A 21677-nucleotide genomic window follows, 5' to 3' on the forward strand; every position below is an offset into this window, starting at 1 on the left:
TGCAGTTTGCAAAATCTGCAGTACAAAAGAGAGTTAAATGAGGTAGTATATCCCATCAATAGATTCATGCCTAAGTTATCGCCAAGTATTCCCATTAGTACGAAATATACTTTTACAACATTATTTTCCACGATCAACTCGATTCCGTCTTGTTCAAGCTCAATTAAAATATTAATGAGTGCATTCAACGCTCGTGATGGCCCATGTTTTGCAATATCTGATGCTTTAACGAACCCAGCTACGAAAATACAGCTTAATCGCGACAAATAGTGGGAAGGAATCGTTGGTAAGCTGTAATAAAGTCCACACACTTTGTGGGTTCCCGAATGTGCACCTATAGCATCGTTTAGTTCTGCTTCATCAGAATACAAAAAATATCGTATGACTAATCGTTCACCGTACATAGGCTTAACTGTTTTCCATAAACTTCCATTTACAACATTTGATATTTTATTTGTCTGCTCTAGTCTTGCCATATTCTGCATAGTTTGTTTAAGCATGGATCCGGTTTCAAAAAACTTTTTAAGCTGAAATTTGATTGGTGTAAGACATCCCTTCGATACGATGTTACCGTCTTCGTCTTCATACTGAATAACTTGAGGAGTTTCTCTCATGTTCAAATTTTTAAGATGGGTATTTAGCCTGTGCTCTGTACATATGAAATTAAATGGATCGCGTAAGTCACTCATTAACTCTAAATGCATTGGATCTTCTTGGATATTTGATATTTTGCTAAGAGTATCTAATATCGGGTTTAGAATGTCTTGAGTAATGTTATGTTGGATTTCAATTATATCTTTCCTGCTTAGATTTTTTTTTGCTATGTAAATTTATAGTGAAACTTAGGAATATTTCTCTTAAATTACTTCTCATTTCTAATATTTCTTCTTCTTTACTTTTTGCACGCTCCTCGTCTTCGATGTTATTACTGCATAACTCCTGTACAGTCAGGTATTCGGTAGTTTCGTTGGAGATGGTTTCGACGATAGACGCTTGGATCCCTGTTTCATACTGGATGTGTGATGATGCACTGCTATGTTGAAATAATGAGTAATGATAATGGTTTATGTGGCGCTTAAAACGATGCACGTCCTTGAACAGTGTTGCCGGTTGGCATGCAGTGCACTTGTAATTTGAAATAGCAGGAGCTCCATGCTCAACTCGAATGTGTTCAAATAAGTTACTAATAGTTCGAAAAAATGTAGGGCACAAATAGCAATCCATCACTTATCCTCTCCTCGGTGGGCTTCCAGATAGGTGATCAACTGTAGAAGCTGGTTGTTTTTAGATTTTCTTTTGTAGTCGATCCCGTAAAAATATCTGGTCACGAAGCACCAGAAGACCTCACAACTTTCTGGAAAGCTGTAACCGATTACGTGTTTCAGTTTTATAATCACATCAATGCAACGCAGATATGACGGCAATCTATATTCAAACTTTGCGGTCACGACATAAAACGCTCCAATGTTTTCAATGCAACCTACAGCATATATACGCGGTGACATCTGAATTCTCGCAGCTTCACAATCCCCACGCACCGATCGGAGGTCATGGCGATAGTCATCGTTCGTTTGACAAATACAACATACATCGAATTGTGCCTGTAGTATCGTGGGTAGTTTTCGACCAGTGCTTCGTGTAGGCTTAGTAATTGCTTGAAACACGTAGCATACAATCAAATTTCGGCTATCTGGAATGTGTAAAATTGGTTGATTATTTGATTAAATTTTGTTTCTTAACGCATTAGTGACAGAACAACAAGACACACGCCACATAAAATAATCACTATGAATTTCGTGCTAGATATTCACAAGCGGGAAAAGCAGCAACGTGTTACTGCATGAATATAATCTACAATGTATATTTGGTGTGATCTGTGTGCTGTTACCTCGTCTGCGGACAGCTTAATTCTTACCTTGGCAACCAGGCGATTCATCTAGAAGACTCAGAAGTTGCCGGGAGTGGTCGTCTCTGATTTCATTTGTTCGGACATAGTTTAGGAAGTGATCAGCAAACAGTTCCCAATCATTGAACAGTTTCTCAGAATTTCCGAAGAGATAGTCGAAATCCGAATCGATCTGCAAAAAAGAACGGAATGTTTTTAATCGAGCACCAATGTCCAATTTACGTTAATGTTACAAGAACAGTTGTTTGGCGTTGCACATACATGCCAATTAGAGAACAGTAGTCGCTAACTAGAATATAAACATATTGCTATTAACGAATGGGTACTAATTTCAACTGTATCCTCAGGTAGTCCAAACTTTTATTATGCTTTTTAGATATGGAATATTTGTGAAATAGTTCAATATGGTGTAAAATGTGCAACAGTGTACTCACCAGTAGATATCCAGTATCATCAAGAATTCTAGGCCATTCAGAAAGCACGTCGGTTTTTTCAATATCAACTCCGTTAATAATTGCTCTTAGTCGCAAGGGCATTGACTCTCTCCACTTTAGCTGAACTTCTTCTGCTGGGGCGAAGTTATGTCGCAGCCAGTTTTTCAGTGTTGATAGCTTTGTGATGTCTGAAAATTACCAAAAATAAAAATATGCTAAACAGCCGTTATCATGTAGTTTACCCACCGTCCCACCGCAGAAAATATTTTCCGTTTCCGTAGCAGACTTAGCTTTAACTGATCTTTTCTTATTCCGGTTATGGAATCGATCGTATATTAAACCGGATGGATGTTTCTTATCAGCTTTCGCGTCCCTAGGATTGTAGTAGATTTCCTGTAGATAAATGACAATGTAATTATGATAAATGCAACATGTAACCAGAAATTTACTGCTAGCTCAATCGGAAAACGTTCGGCAATCAATTCAGCAAATTTTGCCATATCGGGTAGAGGAAAATATAAATCGTTAGCGATGTAGTAATCGACAACCGTGTGGGCCAAGTGCTTCCTGTACGTGGCATCGAGGATTTGATGTTTTTGAAAATATTTTGCAACAATCTTCCCCTTCTCATTGCGGCGAAGAATGTCATTTAATAACTCCGCTGTTACGGAAGTTGGCAGTAGGCGATACTTCGAAGGATTACCACTGTTGTTGGCACTTCAATTGGAATAGCGGCCGTATAATTCCGACTTGCATTCGATGTACTAGCCGATTGAAATAAAATGCTTTCAGGCCACAAAACCAGCTTTTGGCGCAGTGCAAATTTATGACCGGTTCATTTGGCAACCGAAAACACATCGTCCAACGATCTGACGGTCATTTCCTTCAGATACTGGACTGAGTGTGTACGCGCACTGAAAATAATCGACACGATAAAACCATATGCAATTAAACATCACTTTCATGTGCGTTATCGTGTTAAAAACTAAAAGAAATGATTTCTCTTTGAATTTCATATGAAAATCCATTAAAAAGCATTTCATGTGGCGTTTCAAATTAAATTCAAACTAATTTCACGTGAATTCGACATATTTTATCCATTGAATGTTCATTGCCATACTATTGAGTCGTAAAGTATAAACTTTCCACATGAATTTCGCATGGAAAACAATTGATTGAAATAATTCAGTAGATACACACATGATGTTAACATGTTAAATTTTTTAAAGTGCGAATATCGAAGCAGGGTTATCAGATGATTTGATATGATATTGCTATAAACAGATAACAGATATTTGGGACTTGGGATCTGACTACAAATAAAGAGTCGTGGCATAAGGGTTAACGCAGGCCTACGGCGTGGATTTCGACGACGTGTTTGCCCCTGTGACCAGACATGCAACTCTCAGAGCTCTGTTGACATTAGCCGGGCAGACGAATCTCGTCGTTACGGGCATGTTCAGGAGCGTTTTATTTTGTATAGGAGTTTCAAGGTAGAACTGGAACTGAAACATTCACATCCCCAGCAGAGCGTTTTGTTTTATAATTTCGAACAGTTGTGTTTCAAAATTTAAAACTGTTATACGAATCCGTTCTATTTGTTGCTGATTTTAAAACACGTTTACCTTCACACTTAAAATCCATTACCTACCAGTAGGTAATTTTAATTTGCTGTCCTTATTTCACTGCCGGAAAACGAGGGAGAGGGAATGATTTTTTTACTCAAAATTAATGGGATGAAGTTTAGTCGGCTTTGGGGAATATCTCATTATTTTTGGGTAAATTTGGACTCCCTCTCTTTCGTTTTTCGTCGGAGGAAGTTGGATGCACAGATTTAAAATTACCTACTGCTAGGTAATGCACGTTTTCTGTGTTTACGGAGACATTAGTCAGGAGATCTACATGAGACAACCTCCAGGCTACGTGTGTAACGGCAAGAAGGAGCTTGTATGCCGTTTGCGCAGGAGCATAGGGACCATTCATAAATTACGTAAGGCGGTCAGGGGGAGGGGGAGGAGGTACGAGAAGTTGTGACATTTGGGGGAGTAGGCTAGATTGTTACGTTAAATTTTTTTTCGAGGAATTTCTTACTTAATAGGGGAGGGGGGATAGAGAAATTTGTGACAATTTGTTACATGTGGGAGGAGGGAGTCAAGTTTGGCCAATTTTTGCGTTACGTAATTTATGAATGGTCCCCTATATGGGCTAATCTGCCCAAACGATAAGCTGACGGAGGTGCTGACGAATCTAGGTTTCGAGACTAGTGCTGCTGATCCGCGTCTTTTCGTGGCTACCGCTAATGAGTGTATTTGATCGTTTATGTTAATGATCTGTTCGTTGGTTGCGAGAGTGTGGAAGTGATAGCTCGCATACACGAAAAACACATTGTTTTTACATTGCGTATCTTGGCGATGCGAAATGTTTTTTGGGTCTAGAAGTGCAAAAGAAGAAAAACGTTTACAGTGTATGTCTGATTAATTATATAGACCAACTGGTAGAAAAGACAGAAGCAAAGGTATCCAAGACACCAATGGACCAAGGTTTTCTCCGTGATGAAGTGGAGAGTGTGCCTGCCCCCACATTATGACGAGTGCTGCCATTCCTGGTCGCAAGTTCAGTGCTCCTTCTGAGACTGATTATATTGCAGCAAAGCGCGTTATTCGCTACCGCGTGATTGGAGACTGAATGTTGCTGGTCGATCTTGGTGATAACCAGATCGATGCAACCGTACTAAAGGAAGATAATCAAAGTTGCCTAAGTGTCGCGCAAACGGAGCGATCTACCAAGCGATCAAAACATATGGAGTAATTAGTAATCATCAATGACTGTCCCCTCGTCATTCACCGAACGTACAACCCACCCATCGTTTTGCCACTGGGTGATCTGTCAAACGTATGCGTCCTGAAGGTGCGAATAATGTGGTTTTCGTTTGAAGCGAAACTGAGTCAGTTCCTAACCCCAACTGCTGTCAAAATGTATGAACTGACAGCAGTTGGGGTTAGAACCTGACTCAGTTTCAGGTTCAAGCGAAATCGCCATAAGTGAATACCGTTATTGTACCATTATCGCTCGAATGTCCAAGAAGCACAAATAAATCGTTTTCGCTTCTTGTCATCAAATCGCATGTTAATACTGTTCCAGCTTTTCCGAAACAACCAGTTTTTCTTGTGTAATAGCGCACTCTCCCACAGAATGAAGTGGATCAGCGTAAGGCGTTTATTAAACAGACTTTTCTGCGAGGGAGTGCGAAGGTGATACAAAAATGGAAACGAAACGCCTTTTTTTTAAATTTGATGCAAATTTGTTATACATTCCAAGAGTGATCTGCCCCAAGCTTCAAACTCAATAGTGAACAAATAATAAAATGAGATCAGTATGCAATTTGTATTATTTTATTTTAGGGTTATTGAAAATCATGTTACTGTTATTAATATCAACAAAGTTGTTCCAAACACTGATATCACATAGTCGACCAATGTAGTCCTCTTGTTCAGGATTTCATCTGAAGCGTGTATTTGTAACAAACTTTTTCCTAAAAAAAGATTTCATAAAACTAAACATAAATATAATTGCTGGAAATTTCGTTTTTATTACCAATGGAAATAGTAGTGGTTTGTAACTTTATAAAATTCTTGACTTCTGAGCTACTGTGATTAAACATCGCATTAACTTTCGTAACAATAAGATTATATTCAACGGATCTAAAATCCTTGAACTCGCATCAAAAACGTAAGAATGGTGTAGCATGTCTTTACTGTAGCCGAGAATGTCTGCATAGACATTTCGAACAAACCGCCACAGTGAAAATTCAGCCTGTGCTGAGATCTCATCATCACGATTAGTATCGTTCTACGAACGTATTTGTATTCTCGAACGTACATTCGATCGTACTGTAACAGTGAAGGCCATTCGAGCTGATATAGAGCTTCCTTGGTGGCCAGGTGCGTGTCTTCCAGGTCTTCTACCAACGAACTGTTATAGTAGCTCTCCAACATAACCAAACAAGAAATCCCGACCAGCACTAGACTTTCTTCCCTGACAAGCATGAACATGAAGACACCAATCGATGCTATCAACACGCTGGCAAATACTTCAGCTAGGAACGACCAACTCGCTAATTTGCGAATTCGATATACATTGATCAGCAGTTCCTTATGATGAGCCACAATAGTACGTAGCTCTCGCTCCAAGAACACCCAGAATAGTTGTTTTTCTGTGTGCTTCAAGTTAGACGTTGATGAAGTTGCAATGAGGGTCGAAAAAAATTTGCTGCTTTTCATAGCGTTATAAAACAGTCCTTCGTAAGCCATATTCACCACCATCAGCTCAGCTTGAAGTATCCTCATTGTCACCCTAGTCGTAATGAAAGGAATCCAAAAGTAAGCTGCAAGTTGTAGTAGATACAATCCGAAAACTGTCTCGACAGTTGCCTTAACCGGTGGATCCAAGTAAGCTAGTTCGAAAGGAATTCGGTACTGATCGGTCGCTCGATAGTCTGTCATATTCCAAATGAAGATGGCCGAAAATCCCGCAATGAACATAAATACGGAAAACTTTTGGTTATTCTGGTAATTCTCTCTGCGAATGCGTTGCGCTTCGCAGCTATCTCTTTGAAATATCGAACTGTTGACCATGAATTGTCGAAATTTGCGGAAATCATTGTAGGAATTAATGAACCCGGACATTCGAACTGCTCCGGAGACGTATCCGCCGATGACATTGAACGCACATACGATATAGGGAAACCCGAAATCTTTTTCGATCACCATATAAAGCCTATAACAGAAACATAACGCATGGCAGATCGACAGCACAAACGAAACTCTCCATATTCGAATGGCAAGTGGGCTCGTCAGGTTGCACCCTAAATTCGCAAAGGGAAGAAAAAACTTAGTAGTCGTTGAGTGTCGAAAATCGTAGCAAACGTCTTTCACTTACCAACCAGCTTGTGAAGCTTTGCCAAATACTTGCACTGGTCCGAATTCATATCAAAATGAAGGAAATTCCGGTATAGTTTTCTTAGTGAAATCATGGTTTCGTGTCGAGGAAACCCAAAAACACAGCAAATTCGAAACTAATAAGCTTCAGCTTATCCACGATTGGTATTTATACCGTAGAATAACGATTGTCGCCATTTAGTGTTTGTGGCCATCAACTGGCACCTTGTGCGAGAATAATTATAGCTTTAGGCGGATGTGATTGACATCGACAATTCAATCAAAGTAAGCCTGTCGTTTCATTCAAACATCAAGGACGATTCTACTTCAAAGCTAGTTTACCGAACAGTAAGCTTGAATACTAAATACGAAAACGACATGATAATGAAAGGTGAACAAAATTTTCAGTTTTCTATAATTTTTAAGAATATTTCAAATATTACGATTACAAGAGTGTCGAGACTTTAAAATCGCCTTTTGTTTGTTAACATTCATCTTGTAACCATGTATATGCCGGATCTCCTGATGGTTTCCCTGGGTTTGGCAGTAAAACCAGCTTCTGGATTAGACTGCCCAGAAAAAATATGAATTTTTGAAAACCCATTCGGCGCACCCCTGAGTCGATTCCTTATCCCACCAGGAGTACTTGCACAAAATTTGAAGCAAATCGGACAGGTCTAGCTACCGGACCAACGTGCCTGAAGTTGTATGGGATTTCGGATTTTCGCCGCTAGGTGGCACTGTATGCATCGTATTATCACTGTAAGTAAAAATAAGAAAGATAATTCAACTGTCTGCAACTTTGTCGAAGACTGCTAGTCAATCCGGCTTTGTTAAAAGAAGTTATTAAACTTTTAACGAAGTGATGTCTGAGTTAGTTTTGCATAGGGCCTAGCAGAGCATGGTTGTGTATCAGTGCTCGATTCCAACGAACTATACAATTTTGTGAAATAATAGTTAGATTTAGCTCAATAGTAAGTTCACAAGAATTTTAGTACATAAAGGGCGAACACAAAATTATTCCGACACATTCAACAGGGCATAAATTTTTAACAATTGGGTAAAAATAAACCAAATTTTGCACACTTTCTCATTGATGTGTATTGTTTACATGCTGTCAAACTCGAAGTCGTGTTTTTCGATTCAACGAAAATGGAGGTGAACCAACGCGAGTCGAGAGAACAAATTCTTTCCAAACACCTGGAATTTCCTGACCTGTCGCACCGGCAGTTGGGAAAAATGTTGAACATTCACCATTCAGCCGTCTCCAGAGTGTTGAAGCAGTTGACGTTGGACCACGGCAAAGGAGCTGGAAGAAAACCGGGACCGGAGAACAAAAAGACGGAGGGAAAAGTGAAGCGGATGATTAAAGTAAATCCCGACGTCTCAAGCCGTGATTTGGCTGAAAAGATCGGCATGTCGCAGAGCTACGTCCAGAATGCAAAGAAGAAAGCTGGACTACATACATACAAGGTACAGAACTTCCCAAACCGCGATGAGCGGCAACAATCGACGGCTAAAACTCGGGCACGGAAGCTCTACGAGAAGATGCTGACAAAATATGGCTGCTGTGTGATGGACGACGAAACGTATATAAAAGCCGATTTTAAGCAAATTCCGGGGTTAGAGTTTTTCACCGGCAAGAGCAAGTTCTATGTGACAAATTTAAGAAGAAGAAAATGTCGAAGTTCGCCTCCAAATATCTCATTTGGCAGGCCATCTGCTCTTGCGGACTGAGGAGTGAGCCTTTCGTGACAAAGGGCACAGTAAATGGCGAGATCTACAAATCTGAGTGCCTCGAGAAGCGTCTTTTGCCGTTCTTGCAGCAGCACGACGAAGCTCCGCTATTTTGGCCAGATTTGGCATCATGCCACTATTCTAAAAGTGTCCTGGAGTGGTATGAGCTGCGCCCGGTGAAGCTGTACTGGGCAATGATGAAGCGGGAACTTCGGAAGAGCAAGAAGACAGTCAAAGACCACCTGGGTTCGGGTCCCGACCCCGCACATAGGGTTAGAAATTTTTCCTAAGAGATTTTTCTAACCCGAAGAGGCGAATGACCTTAAGGTTAAAACCTCTATAATTGAAATAAAAAAAAAAAAAACAGTCAAAGACGAGAAGGACATGTTAAGAAAATGGAAAAAAACTGAGAAACTGGTGCCGGATGACACTAAAGACTTTGATGGAGGGCATCAAGCGAAAATGCGTTCAATTTTACACTCAAGGCTCCATCGATAGACTAAATATATGTATAAAACTACCCTAAAATTTTGGTTTGATTTTAAACATTATAAGAAAATTGGCATGACATTTTCGGTGTCGGAATAATTTCGTGTTCGCCCTTTAATACGAGTTATGTTTTGGTTAGAAAATTTTAGTTCCATCTGTGACCGCGTAGAGGGCGCCAACCCTAACTTTTCATAGAAGAGAGATAGAATATCAAAATGTTCGGAAGAATTATTGCAAAATTGCTGTTCTACAACTTTGTGGAAGACACCTTATTTGTATCTCTCTCCGTTGAAAAGTTAGTGTTGGCGCTCTCTATGCGGTAACATGTTAAACTAAAATGTTCTAACCAAAACATGACTCATATTATTTACTATAGCTCTTCTGAACATACTATTGAGCTAAACCTAGCTATTATTTAACAAAAATGTTTAGTTCATGCGTATCGAGTACTGATACACAACCATGCACTGCTGGGCCCTATGCAAAACTGACTCAGACATCACTTCGCTAAAACAAAGCCGAATTGACTATCAGTTTTCGACAAACTTGTAGCCCATCAAATTATCTTTCTTATTTTCACTTACAGTGATAATACGATGCATACATTGCCACCTAGTGGCGAAAATGCGTGGTAGTGAGTTTTCTACATGTAAATTATCGAAAAATCCCATACAAATTTCAAGCACGTTGGTCCGGTAGCTAGACTTGTACGATTTGCTTCAAATTTGGAGCAAGCACTCCTGGTGGGACTAGGAATCGACTCAGGGGTTGCCCGATAGGGGTCATATTTTTTTCTTGTCACTCTATTCTGGATCTTCCATCTATCCGGGAAATAGCCATAGTCCAGGCATTTCTGTAGGACTATGCTGAATATGTCCGGAAACGCCAGGATCGCGGTCTTCAGTGCCACTGAGAGCTTTCCTCGCTTTCAGCCCTTTTGTTACTATAAGGAGCTCGTCGCGGGAGACTAATTTCCATCGTCTACATCGACGTACGGTGTTGGCGGCCATGCGGTTGGGTCGTGCCTCGGGAAAAGAACCCCACGATAATCTTCATTTTTTCAGCGCATTTTTCGACTGGCATCGTTGGACCCTTGATTTTGACCATAACGACACGATAAGCATTGCCCCAGAGCTTAGCGGATCCTGTCTACACAGATTCTTGTAGCAGGTGAACTTGCTTAGCACTATCTCGCATTTGAAAGCGGCCCTAGCCTCCTGGAATGTTACCATATACACTCTGAATGCGTCTTCCGGATTTTAGGCAGGCAGCCCGGAGTATGGTCAAAAAATGCTCATTTTTTTATTGAACACCCGTTAGCGGAACCGTTCACAGTTTTACATCCAGCTTCGCCAGGGCTCCCAACAAGCTGTAACCCCACTCCACGGCCCAGGCTTTCAAGTCTCCTCTTATAACAACCGACGTTATCTCGTCTAGACCCGTGCACTCGACTACGGCTTCCTGCGACAGGGCTCTCACGTTCGCTTCGCTGCCCAAGGAATTTGCAACGAAGATAGGTCAAGCTCTTGATGGAAGGGTCCTTCTTCAGCTCGAAGATCATCTCGCCTTTATGAGAGGGCCTCATTTTAACACGTTCTCTCCCAGCTCCTTTAGCTCTGGGTTCTCTCTCACTTTCTTGAGAAGAGCGGCGTAGGGCGTCATATCGTTCGCTTGTACTTCTCCCGAGATGGCTTACGTTTCTCTTTCTACTCTTGTTACTTTTTCTGTTCTTTCTTTTGTTTCGGTTCCCTCCGCTTCCCCTGCTGGTTTTTCACGATGCACCAACCTCGGTTTTTCCCAATGTTCTTCTGGTCGCTAGTGCCGTCCAGCTTGTTGTTCTGCTTTTTCGGATCCTCTTACTCCTCCGGCATGTCCCTCACTCTTTTTTCCGAGCAAGTATTGTGGTGACTCTTCGGTGTCACCTCAGTTTCTGTCGTCGCATGTTCTGCGGCTTCCATCAGAGTTTTTTTTGCTGACTCCGCTCTCATCAAGGGCGCCTTCTGCTCACGTTAAGCAGCTGTTACAGCTGATTTAATATTCGTCACCAACTGCTTCACCTTGGAGTGCACATTGTGCTAGTCCTTTACAAACTCATAGATTTCGTTGACCTTTTTACTCATCTCCGTCAAAAACGATTTCCCACGAGTCATTCTGGATAGTGTCGCTACCTGATTTTGAGGTGAACACTCGATCCGTTTACCCCATCTCACGTTGGTTTCCTAGTGGCTCACTCTGTACCAAGCCGCTGCTGGTACTCTCTGTGGCTACCGGTGGCGTAACCTGCAGCTTATCGCTCTTTGCAAACGCAGTCGCTTTGGATGTCTCCATGCTGGTGGGTTCCAACACCGGGCCGATATTTCCACTAGTTGTACGTAGTCGCCGCTTGTGAACCCATGGTTATCTACGAGAGCGGGGAGGTCATACTAGGGTTGACACTATCCTTCATGGGGAGTAGTGTTTAGAGCCGGATCGGCGTAAAATCGAAAGTGGTCCATCCGAATCTAGTATCACCAACTAAACGGTGACCAGTTTTGAACGTCCCCGCGGAGACCTGTTGAGGTTTTGACGGGGCGGAGGCAGCCGTGCTGTTAGCCCACTCGCTATTTCAAGTCGGTGTCATTCATTCTTACTCATGGTGAAGAACAGCACGCCTGTCAGCCCAAAGTCGCCGTCCTATTCGTGATCCGTGTCCTGTCCGTTGACGTTCGTTATGGCCGGTATGCCGTAATCAGCATGTTACTGGCGTCGATCCTGATGGGCCAGTTGGCACTTCGGTTAGGCAAGAATGCTTTTATTGCTAAGATCTTAGATTGCTGGTATCTTTGGACCTTAGCAGAAGCTTAGCAGACTTCGTCGGAGCTGCTTTCGGAATTATGGTTTTTTTAGAGGTTTAGCAGAACCCAATCTAAACCCACCATATCCTAGCAAGGCTCCCCAACTCGCGGTAGGTCCAAAGGAGGGGGGGGTCGTTAAGCCCCTGAATTTCTGTCCTTCCTGTCCCTGCTGCCCCCTTAGTAAGGTTTAAAAAGCTTTAATAGCCTGGCCTGTAGTGTATTGGCACTGTGTGGGACTCATGACTAGCGTTCGTGCCTGACCACTAAAACACTTCTTGCTCTTTTTTCGACCTTCGTCCCCACGGAACTACATCAAGGAATTACTTCGTGGGGGCTTGTTGTGCTTTTGTCGCATCTCTTTCTTTCGCTCTATCTCGGAGCCTCATTTGATTTATGAAATGGTTAGAACTTTGAACTTTGATTTAACGCTCGACTCCTCTATAGTCTCCATCTGTTACGTTGCTGATTCCATGAGCCATTTAGCTCCTGTTTGCGTGAGTCATTCAGCACCCGTCCTTATTGTGATCTACTCGACGGTGTGAGTTCACTCCGACTGATAGTTCACCGACGAAGGAATTTCTCCCGACACCGATACCAGCATCCCAGAGCCCATTGGCTCCCAGCTTTATCGAGATCTACTCGGATAGTATCCGGCGGTGAACTACCCTACTCCGACTGAGTGTTCCCCGGGAGCGAAGTTTCTCTCGTTAGCGATGTCTGTTTCGTGAGCCAATTAGCTCCCTTTTTTGTCACGATATAGTCGGATAGACCACGGCGATGAATCTACCCTACTGTGAATTCTCCGGCGATAGATTTCCCCCGATACTGATGTACGTTTCCGTGTTCCATTTAGCTCCCCGCTTCGTCGCGATCTACTTGATCTTGTCCCCAGCCAGCCAGTAGGTGCTGCGATATGTCCAGCGATTCCGGGTGGAGCGTAGCTTCCGGTTCACAGACGCCCCAACGAGCCACTGCTGGCTCTTCGACGCCATCTACTCGCACTAATCCCCGGCGATGGATCTAGCCATACTCACGAGCTACTCGGTAGGGTGTCGAGGTGGGTTCGGTGATTCTCGTGAAGCCTGACGTCCCGTTCACAGGTACCCCGACGACACGAACCTTGGTGCTACGTCGCGTACTATTCAACTGGTCTCCGGCGGTAGACTTAGTGTACACCGACGGAGAATTCCCCGGTGGCGGAATTTCTCCCGAAACCCGATTTATGCTTTCACGGCGGCTTTCTAGTCGACGGCACTACTTTGTTGGTCATGCTTAAGCTGACCAACTGTGGGCTAAGAAACATCCGTATACATTTCATTTCAAAATTTAGAACACAGAGGTTGATTTCTTAGACTGAGAAATACTATTCTCTTGTTTACTATATTTTACTACAGGCAATGGAATTTTTAACAATGATTTTAGGGGTTGGCATAGCGTAGTTGGTAAATCGATCGGTTCGATTCCAAATCCGGCACACAAGGTTACAGTTTTTTCAAAAGAGATTTTTCTACCACGAAAAAAGAGGCAAATGGTCCTAATGTTAAAACCTCTATAATCGAAATATTTTCTGGATTTAATGCAAGTGATGAAGCACAGAAATTATATGCCAGAGTTGCCTGTGTTAGTGTCCTGATCAATTTCCTCCATGTACATTTGTTATTTAATTTGCAATTATAATTTATGGAACCAAACTATATTTAGTTTACCATCTAAGTCTAGTTCGACCATTCCGAGACATCGTTTCGTTCTTCGCATTATGTTTTTAAAAAATCCAGAAAATATCTTCTTTTTAACATTCTTCATGTTAAGTTCACAACGAACTGAAATTTCTTGCCATGCAGGAAGGTTCTTTGAAATTATATGGGTTTCTGTAGAAAATTAGATATTCCGATCGAAATAAACTTACGAAATTATAACAGACTGTTGCTCAGCACATTGGGTTCAAAATAATTAGGTTTCGAATTTAAATATCCACGATTATCCAATCCCGGAATTATGAATTTTGATTAGAATCTTAGTACAGAGACCAAAGACCCGAAACGTGCACAGATTTTTTTTCCAAATTCAAATTTTAGAATAAAAAGGATGTATTCTACCCAGGTAACCAATAAGCAAGCTGAATGCGTCTTAACGGCTACTTGATAAGCACTTAAGTCGTTTTAAATGCTATTTAAAAGTCGCTTTTGGCAAAATATACGGCTACATTACTGCTGTGCTATGAAAATGCTTTTTTACTACTGTTGTGCATTCAGAATGCTGCTTACTGGCAAGAAGTTTTTAAACAGTTTTTCAAATGCTGATCAACAACAGTTATGCATAACGAATGCCAGCATACTGCAAGAAGCATCCGGAATGCAAATTTTACGCTACTTTACTGCATACACTAATGCTTGTTGGTTACCTGGGTATACTTCAAATTCACAAAAACAGCTGTTCGTATGAACAGAGTTCTATACAAATCGACAAATTAAAAATAAAATGCTTATGCGTTTCGAATTCATCTCATCAGTACATGCATGGTTGGATCTTCTTTCTTTCTTCGTCCCAACTGAGAACTCTGGCTTTTGATTTGAAGTTACACACAGTTTTTACGGTTTTGCAGGTGCCGTTATTGCCTGAACAAGTGTCACAAAGTTGGCAACCATTTGGGGATCAGACAACGGAATTGAAGACTGTGTATTGATATTAATTGTCAGAGATGAGTTTTCTTAACGACTGCGGTTACTGTTTATGATAGTGAGCCGTTTCATCATAGAATATGGAGGTAGGAATCTGTCATTGATAACTGCAAAGCATTGTTTGTAAAATAATACTGTCGTGTTTTGTATTGTCGGATCAGGTAGGAAGGACGCAATCTTACCGCGTAATCCTTTGTAACGATTCCACTTTTCTGTACAGCGATACTTTTAAAGACCGTATCACAAGTTCGAGGTGCCGTATCGGTCAGTTGAATCTTGATTTTATCCATAAACACGAGGATATTGAATTTTATTATAGTGCTTCACGATCAACGACATGTTGTAGATTGTTCTGCAAAATGATTTTGTTTGCCTGGCGCAATCTATCGAAAATTATCATTATTGAATGCCTGATATGATGGCATCTGATAGAGGTGACTTTCACAAGGCTAGGCTATGAAACCTGTAACTAAATATTCCAAAAACTCGGGCTAATACGGAAAGACTCGAAGTCCGTTCTTTGACCAGAGTTCCACTTTTGTTTTTAATATTCAGATATCTCGACACTAAACGATCACTTCGGCAAGAATTAAAATATTACAGCGATTGTTGTTCAAATTGGCACTTCCCGACAGATTTTACAATACAGTAATTCCTCCAAGATTCACCCAAAAATCTTTAAAATCGCGAACGACCATCTTCGATACAGTTGAAACATTAGACGTTTTACCAGCATGGGTTCTGAGCATTTTGCACGCAAAGCAAAGCATTTTGATTCAATCGCAATACTTTCAAAGGGCCTAAAATTTTTTGCAGACATCGTTTAAAAAAAATGTGGTTCGAGATCTGTATTTTGCACAGCAAAACACTTCGAGAAAAAATTGCAGGGAATAATCTCTTGTTTGCAAAAAAACAAATGCTATATAAAAAGTTGTGAATTTATCAAAAAATTAAAAAAAAATATTATAAACTAAAACTACAAAAAAAACTCATTTTTTTAAGTTTTATTTTTTGACAACGAATATCTGAAGAGAATGAAAATATATTTAATGTGATTGCATCGCGGAGAAGTAATTGGTAAAAATGTTTTTCTCTTAACTGCTTTAAATATGTTCCTAAATTTCATACTAACTGGCAGACAAAAACATAATTTTATTACAGAATACGATTCTCATAGATATTTTAAATTTTGTTATCTTTCTTTCTATTTCGAGAGTTTTCCTACGGGAGCTGTAGAGCTGAGTTCACGGAAGGGCTCCCTATCAGAATCACTCATCACTGCTTCAGTCCAATTGCAGCAGGCCGTGGTTCTGGTTGTGATATCGACTGTACGGTTCAGATGTGCAGTGGAATGAACTTGACGATCGCGTTGGAATGAGCGTTTATTTGTGTGCGCTTGAGACGCGTTAATCGGATTAGAAGTGCTGTAGGGGTTACTAAATCATTGGGGTCGTTTTTGTGTTTATGAAATCTTGGGCGTAGTTGTACATGGATGATCGCGAATGTATGTTCGTCTTTGTGTACCCTCGCGAAGGGCTCGAGCGTTTGGATGTTATTGTGTTCGATGGCGTGAGCGTTTGTTTGTCGCGTAGATGTTTGTGTGCTGCGTGTGCTAGCGTGTCACTTCGCATGCTTAAATTCGATTTTAAAACCGGGTGTCCATTTGCATATTTGCGTGTGTTTTTGGATGATCGCACGGACCGTAAATATAATACTTAATTTTCAGTTTATGGTTCAGATGCTAGAAGAGAGTGAGTTCTCTATCACTATCAACTCTATCACTAGAGTTCCCGGTCATGTCGCCATGGAACGTATTGTCTAGTGGATATTAGCGTCATTTTTCTGATTAGTCCAGCTGAGGGCATGGACCTAGGCGGCTAGGGCCGAGAGGAAGAATTTTCGGACATAACCAATTCATGATCGCGCGAACGCAAGCGTATGTAGGCTCATTCTTGAGACCGCGTTTGTAAATTTATAAGTGCTAGAACGTTCACTTAGTCACCGGAGTGTTATCCTGTTTGCAATATCGTAAGCGTAGGTATGCGTGGATGACCGCGAAGGGCTCAAGCGTTTGTATGTGAACGTGTTTGTCGCGTGTGCTAGCGTGTATGAAACTTCTCGTGTATAAATTCGGTTTCATAACCGTGTGGCTAGTTGCATATTTACGTGTATTCTTGAACGATCGCGCGTGGATTCTGAATCTGATATTTAATTTGCAATGTATGGTTCATATCCTAGAAGAGAGTCTCCCATATTACTAGAGTTTCCGGTTATGGCCAAAGAGGCATCCACGTAATATAAAATCACCCCAATAACTGAAATAGAAGTAACAAATCTCATCACAAAATCTTACAGCAGTAAATATGGACGGTTGATACAAACGAGCCTGATATATAACACAATTCCTATTATGCCGCTATTCTATTATGTATCGCTGAGGTTTCTATTTTTGGGTTGTAACCGGTTTTTCCCCAAATCATTTTAACCCGTCCGAAACCTTTTTTTCGATTGATCGACTATAGAATGTTTGTTTAGCGTTTTTTTAAGAATCTTATATTTAGATTTGAGCGACCGAAAATTAAAGTCGCAAGGATAGAACATGCTTGGTAACTTCAACTATCTTAAAATGTTAAAATCGAATATAAACATCAAGCATAAAAATCGGACAGAGATCCTTCAGCATGAGAATCACTTGGCAAGAAACCTCCAGCATAATTGGCTTGTGGCTAAATCCATATAACGTTACATTCAAGATAGAAAGTCGGATGAAGAAGATTCCTTTGTAAAAACTCAATATATTTATTACGGATTTTATACCGGTGTTACATGAAAGAGCTTCTTTTAGCTTCCGATTTTAACATTCTAATATATTTAAAGCGGGTTTTATGAAGCACTAGCTAATACCCATCGCGCGTTGCTGCGATTTTCAACGAAACACAATTTGTTCCAAAGCGCCATCTGGCGGGCAGATAATCTCTAACTAATAGCACACAAACACGCCACATAACAAATACCAACTGTGTATAAATTTTTACGGATATCGGTTAAGCCGTTTGGGAGTCTATAAATCATATACATACAAACTTTGACTTTTATATATATAGATAGATAGATAGATAGATAGATAGATAAGATATAGATTTTACTAGCTAATACCCATCGCGCGTTGCTGCGATTTTCAATGAAATAGGAGGAAAACACAAATTTGTTCCAAAGCGCCATCTGGCGGGCAGATAATGTTCAACTAATAGCACACAAACATGCCCCATAGCAAATACCTACTGTATATAAATTTTTACGGATATCGGTTAAGCCGTTTTGGAGTCTATAAATCATATACATACAAACTTTGACTTTTATATATTTAGATAGATGTTCTGTTCTTACGACATTTATTTTCGGTCACTCATTTAGTCCACAGTCTCAAATTTCAGCTTTTTTTTATAATACTTGGAACAATAGTCATAGTTACCCTAATAAAAATCAGAAGTCATTTTAGAAGTTGTTTCACTTTTATCGAAGTTAGATAATTTTTCAATTAATAATAATTTGGTTCCGAAAAAGATTAAAAATAGAAATTGTATAATTCGGATCATATTGAGATACCTTCATAGGAGGCAAATTGAGTTGAACCAAATGTGTAAATCGTGCGCTATATTTTTCATAACGGAAATTAATCGGGTAAATTGCGTTTCGACTTAGATAGAACGACTTGTCGGCTGCTAGACACTGATTTTCAAAATACCACCCAACTTGGGAGAACGACTTAAACTACTAGTCGAGGCGGATAGCGAGACACATAAAAGTTAAATTTTTTCTTTTATGTTAGAAAAAATCGCAAAGTTTGCTTAGTTCCACAGCTTATGAGAAACTTTACAAAAATCAAGTTTTTAGCACTCTTCTTGTTCACCGGTTTCCATTTGCTAACAAAAATTGCATTTCTGGAATCTGGGAAACTAGTTTGCAACATTATTTAGTCTGTTTCCATTTGTGGAAGATTTTTTGTTGTCCCGGGAGTACTTCCACTTCCACTGAAGTTGGAAATTCCGTACAAATTCCGGACAAATCCGTACAAGTATTATTTCCGGACACAGGACCAAAAATCCGTACTGTCCTCCCATTTTCCGTACGGTTGGTCAGCTTAGTCATGCTGTTGTGTTTATGTGTGTGGCAAATAATGTCACTCAATTTTATCAGAGATGGGTGAACCGATTTGCCTCAGCTTAGTTTCCAGGTATAACGCTTCCCTAAGCTGCTATTGAATTTTTAGTTGATCCGACTTCCGGCTTGATCAGTGCGGCCACACAGCAAATTCTCATATAAACTGGTAACACTATGATGTCCGAACTAGGGGTAGATCACTCCAAGAATGTATAACAAATTTGCATCAAAATAGAAAAAATGCATTTAATTTCCATTTTTGTAGGGTTTTGACGTTTTACACGCAACGAAAAATACGTTAACAATTTCTATTTTGATGGAAAAAGATGCATTAAATTTCGCTGATATTTTAAAATGCATCACAAGTGATCTGCCCCTAGTGTCCGAATGATGTAACACAAATTAAAATGGGTTCAACATTATTCATCAACAGATCATTAATGATCAATCAAAAATAGCTTTGACCACATTGGCCACCTATGCCGGTTCTTGATGCTACCGGGGTATTCACAAATTTCCTAAAATAATATCACACCTATTTTCCAGCGAATTCTTGATCGATTTTTGCAAACTTTATTTCAAATGAAAAATATAGTCACAGACAAACAGACGTTCGAAAAAATTTCTAAAAAAATCATCACCCATCATGGCAAATAAATCTTTTTCAACCGAAGCATGAACACCCATTATTTTGCATAAACATATTAATTTCACATCAACACATATCGACATGCGTAATAAATGTTCATATTGCAGGTCGAACACACCTAAAAATAGTCATGTTCAGCATATTTTGTCAACTTTATATTCTCACTGTTGGTAATTTATAAACATGAAAGCTTTATCACTACTTAATAAAACTCTTAGCTACTGAGTTACTGTGTGAATCTTGTTTAAATGTTGTATTAACTGTCGTAACAATAAGCATATTTAAAATGGGTTTAAAATCCTTGAACTCGCATCAAAAACGTAAGAATGGTGTAGCATGTCTTCACTGTAGCCGAGAATATCTTCATGGACATTTCGAACAAACCGCCACAGTGAAAATGCAGCCTTTCCTGAAATCTCATCATCACAATCAGTAGCGTTCTACGGATGCATTTGTATTCTCTATCGTACATTCGATCGTACTGTAACAAAGTAGGCCATTCAAGCCGATAGAGAGCATCCTTGGTAGCCGAGTGCGTATCCTCCAGGTCCTCAACCAACAAACTGTTATAGTAGCTCTCCAACATAACCAAACACGAAATCCCGACCAGCATCAGACTTTCTTCTCTGAGAAGTATGAACATAAAGACACCAATCGAAGCTATCAATACGCTGGCAAATACTTCAGCTAAAAACGACCAACTCGCTAAGTTGCGAATTCGATATATATTGTTCAGCAGTTCTCTATGATGCGCCACAATAGTACGTAACTCTCGCTCCAAGCACATCCAGAATAACCGTTTTTCTATCTGCTCCAAGTTAGACGTAGATGTAGTTGCAACGAGTGTCGACGAAAGCTTGCTGTTTTTTACAGCGCTACGAAGTAGCCCTTCGTAAGCCATATTCACCACCATCAGCTCAGCTCGAAGTATCTTCATCGTTACCCTAGTCGTAATGAAAGGAATCCAAAAGTAAGCTGCAAGTTGTAGTAGATATAATCCGAAAACTGTCTCGACAGTTGCTTTAACCGGCGGATCCAAGTAAGCTAGCTCGAAAGGAATTCGGTACTGATCGGTCGCTCGATAGTCTGTCATGTTCCAAATAAATATGGCCGAAAATCCCGCACTGAACATAAATACGGTAAACTTTTGGTTACTTTCGTAATGCTCTCTGCGAATGCGCTGCGCTTCGCAGCTATCTCTTTGAAACTTCAAACTCTTGTCCAAGAATGCACGAAATTGGCGGAAATTATCGTAGAAATAAGCAAACCCGGACATCCGAACTCCTCCGGAGGCGAATGCACCGACGGCATTGACTGCACATACAACATATGGTAAACCAAGGTCTTTTTCAATCACCATGTAGAGTCTATACCAGAAACACAATGCATGGCAAACCGACAGCACAAACGAAACTTTCCATATTCGAATGGCAAGCGGATCCGTCAGATTGCACCCTAAAGTCACCAAAGGAAAGAAAAAAAAACTTAGTAGTCGTTGAGTGTCGAATATCGTAGCAATGTCCCCGACTCACCAATAATCTTGTGAAGCTTTGCCAAATACTTGCACTGGTCTGAATTCACATCAAAATGAAGGAAATTCCGGTATAGTTTTCTCAGTTGAACCATGGTCGAGAGAATCTAAGGTGACAGCAAATTCGGAACTTATTAGCGCCAGTTATCCATTGTCGGTATTTATATTGTAGAATAATGATTGTCGCCAACATTGTTGCCATTTACTATTTCGAGACCATCAATTGGCACCCTGTGCAACAATAATTATAGCCTTAGATGTACGTATGTCACTGACATCGACGATTCAATCAAAGTAAGCCTGTCGTTTAATTAAACATCA

General features: G+C 40.4%; 2 protein-coding genes and 1 pseudogene across 2 annotated transcripts; all 3 read right to left on the reverse strand.

The window, feature by feature from the left end:
* Positions 1-1223: 1223 nt before the first annotated feature.
* On the reverse strand, positions 1224-3797 carry LOC131681047 (uncharacterized; annotated as a pseudogene).
* A 2244-nt stretch (positions 3798-6041) lies between these two features.
* On the reverse strand, positions 6042-7395 carry LOC131681048 (uncharacterized). Its single transcript, XM_058961752.1, has 2 exons — positions 7279-7395; positions 6042-7204 (listed from the first exon to the last, which is right to left on the reverse strand). The coding sequence occupies exons 1-2, from the start codon at positions 7370-7372 to the stop codon at positions 6042-6044; spliced, it is 1257 nt and encodes a 418-aa protein (XP_058817735.1). The 5' UTR covers positions 7373-7395.
* Positions 7396-19867: 12472 nt separating this feature from the next.
* On the reverse strand, positions 19868-21185 carry LOC131681049 (uncharacterized). The gene has a single exon (XM_058961753.1). The coding sequence runs from the start codon at positions 21183-21185 to the stop codon at positions 20118-20120; it is 1068 nt and encodes a 355-aa protein (XP_058817736.1). The 3' UTR covers positions 19868-20117.
* Positions 21186-21677: the final 492 nt, after the last annotated feature.

Source organism: Topomyia yanbarensis, chromosome 2 (assembly GCF_030247195.1).
Source record: "Topomyia yanbarensis strain Yona2022 chromosome 2, ASM3024719v1, whole genome shotgun sequence".
Classification (NCBI taxonomy): Eukaryota; Metazoa; Arthropoda; class Insecta; order Diptera; family Culicidae; genus Topomyia; species Topomyia yanbarensis.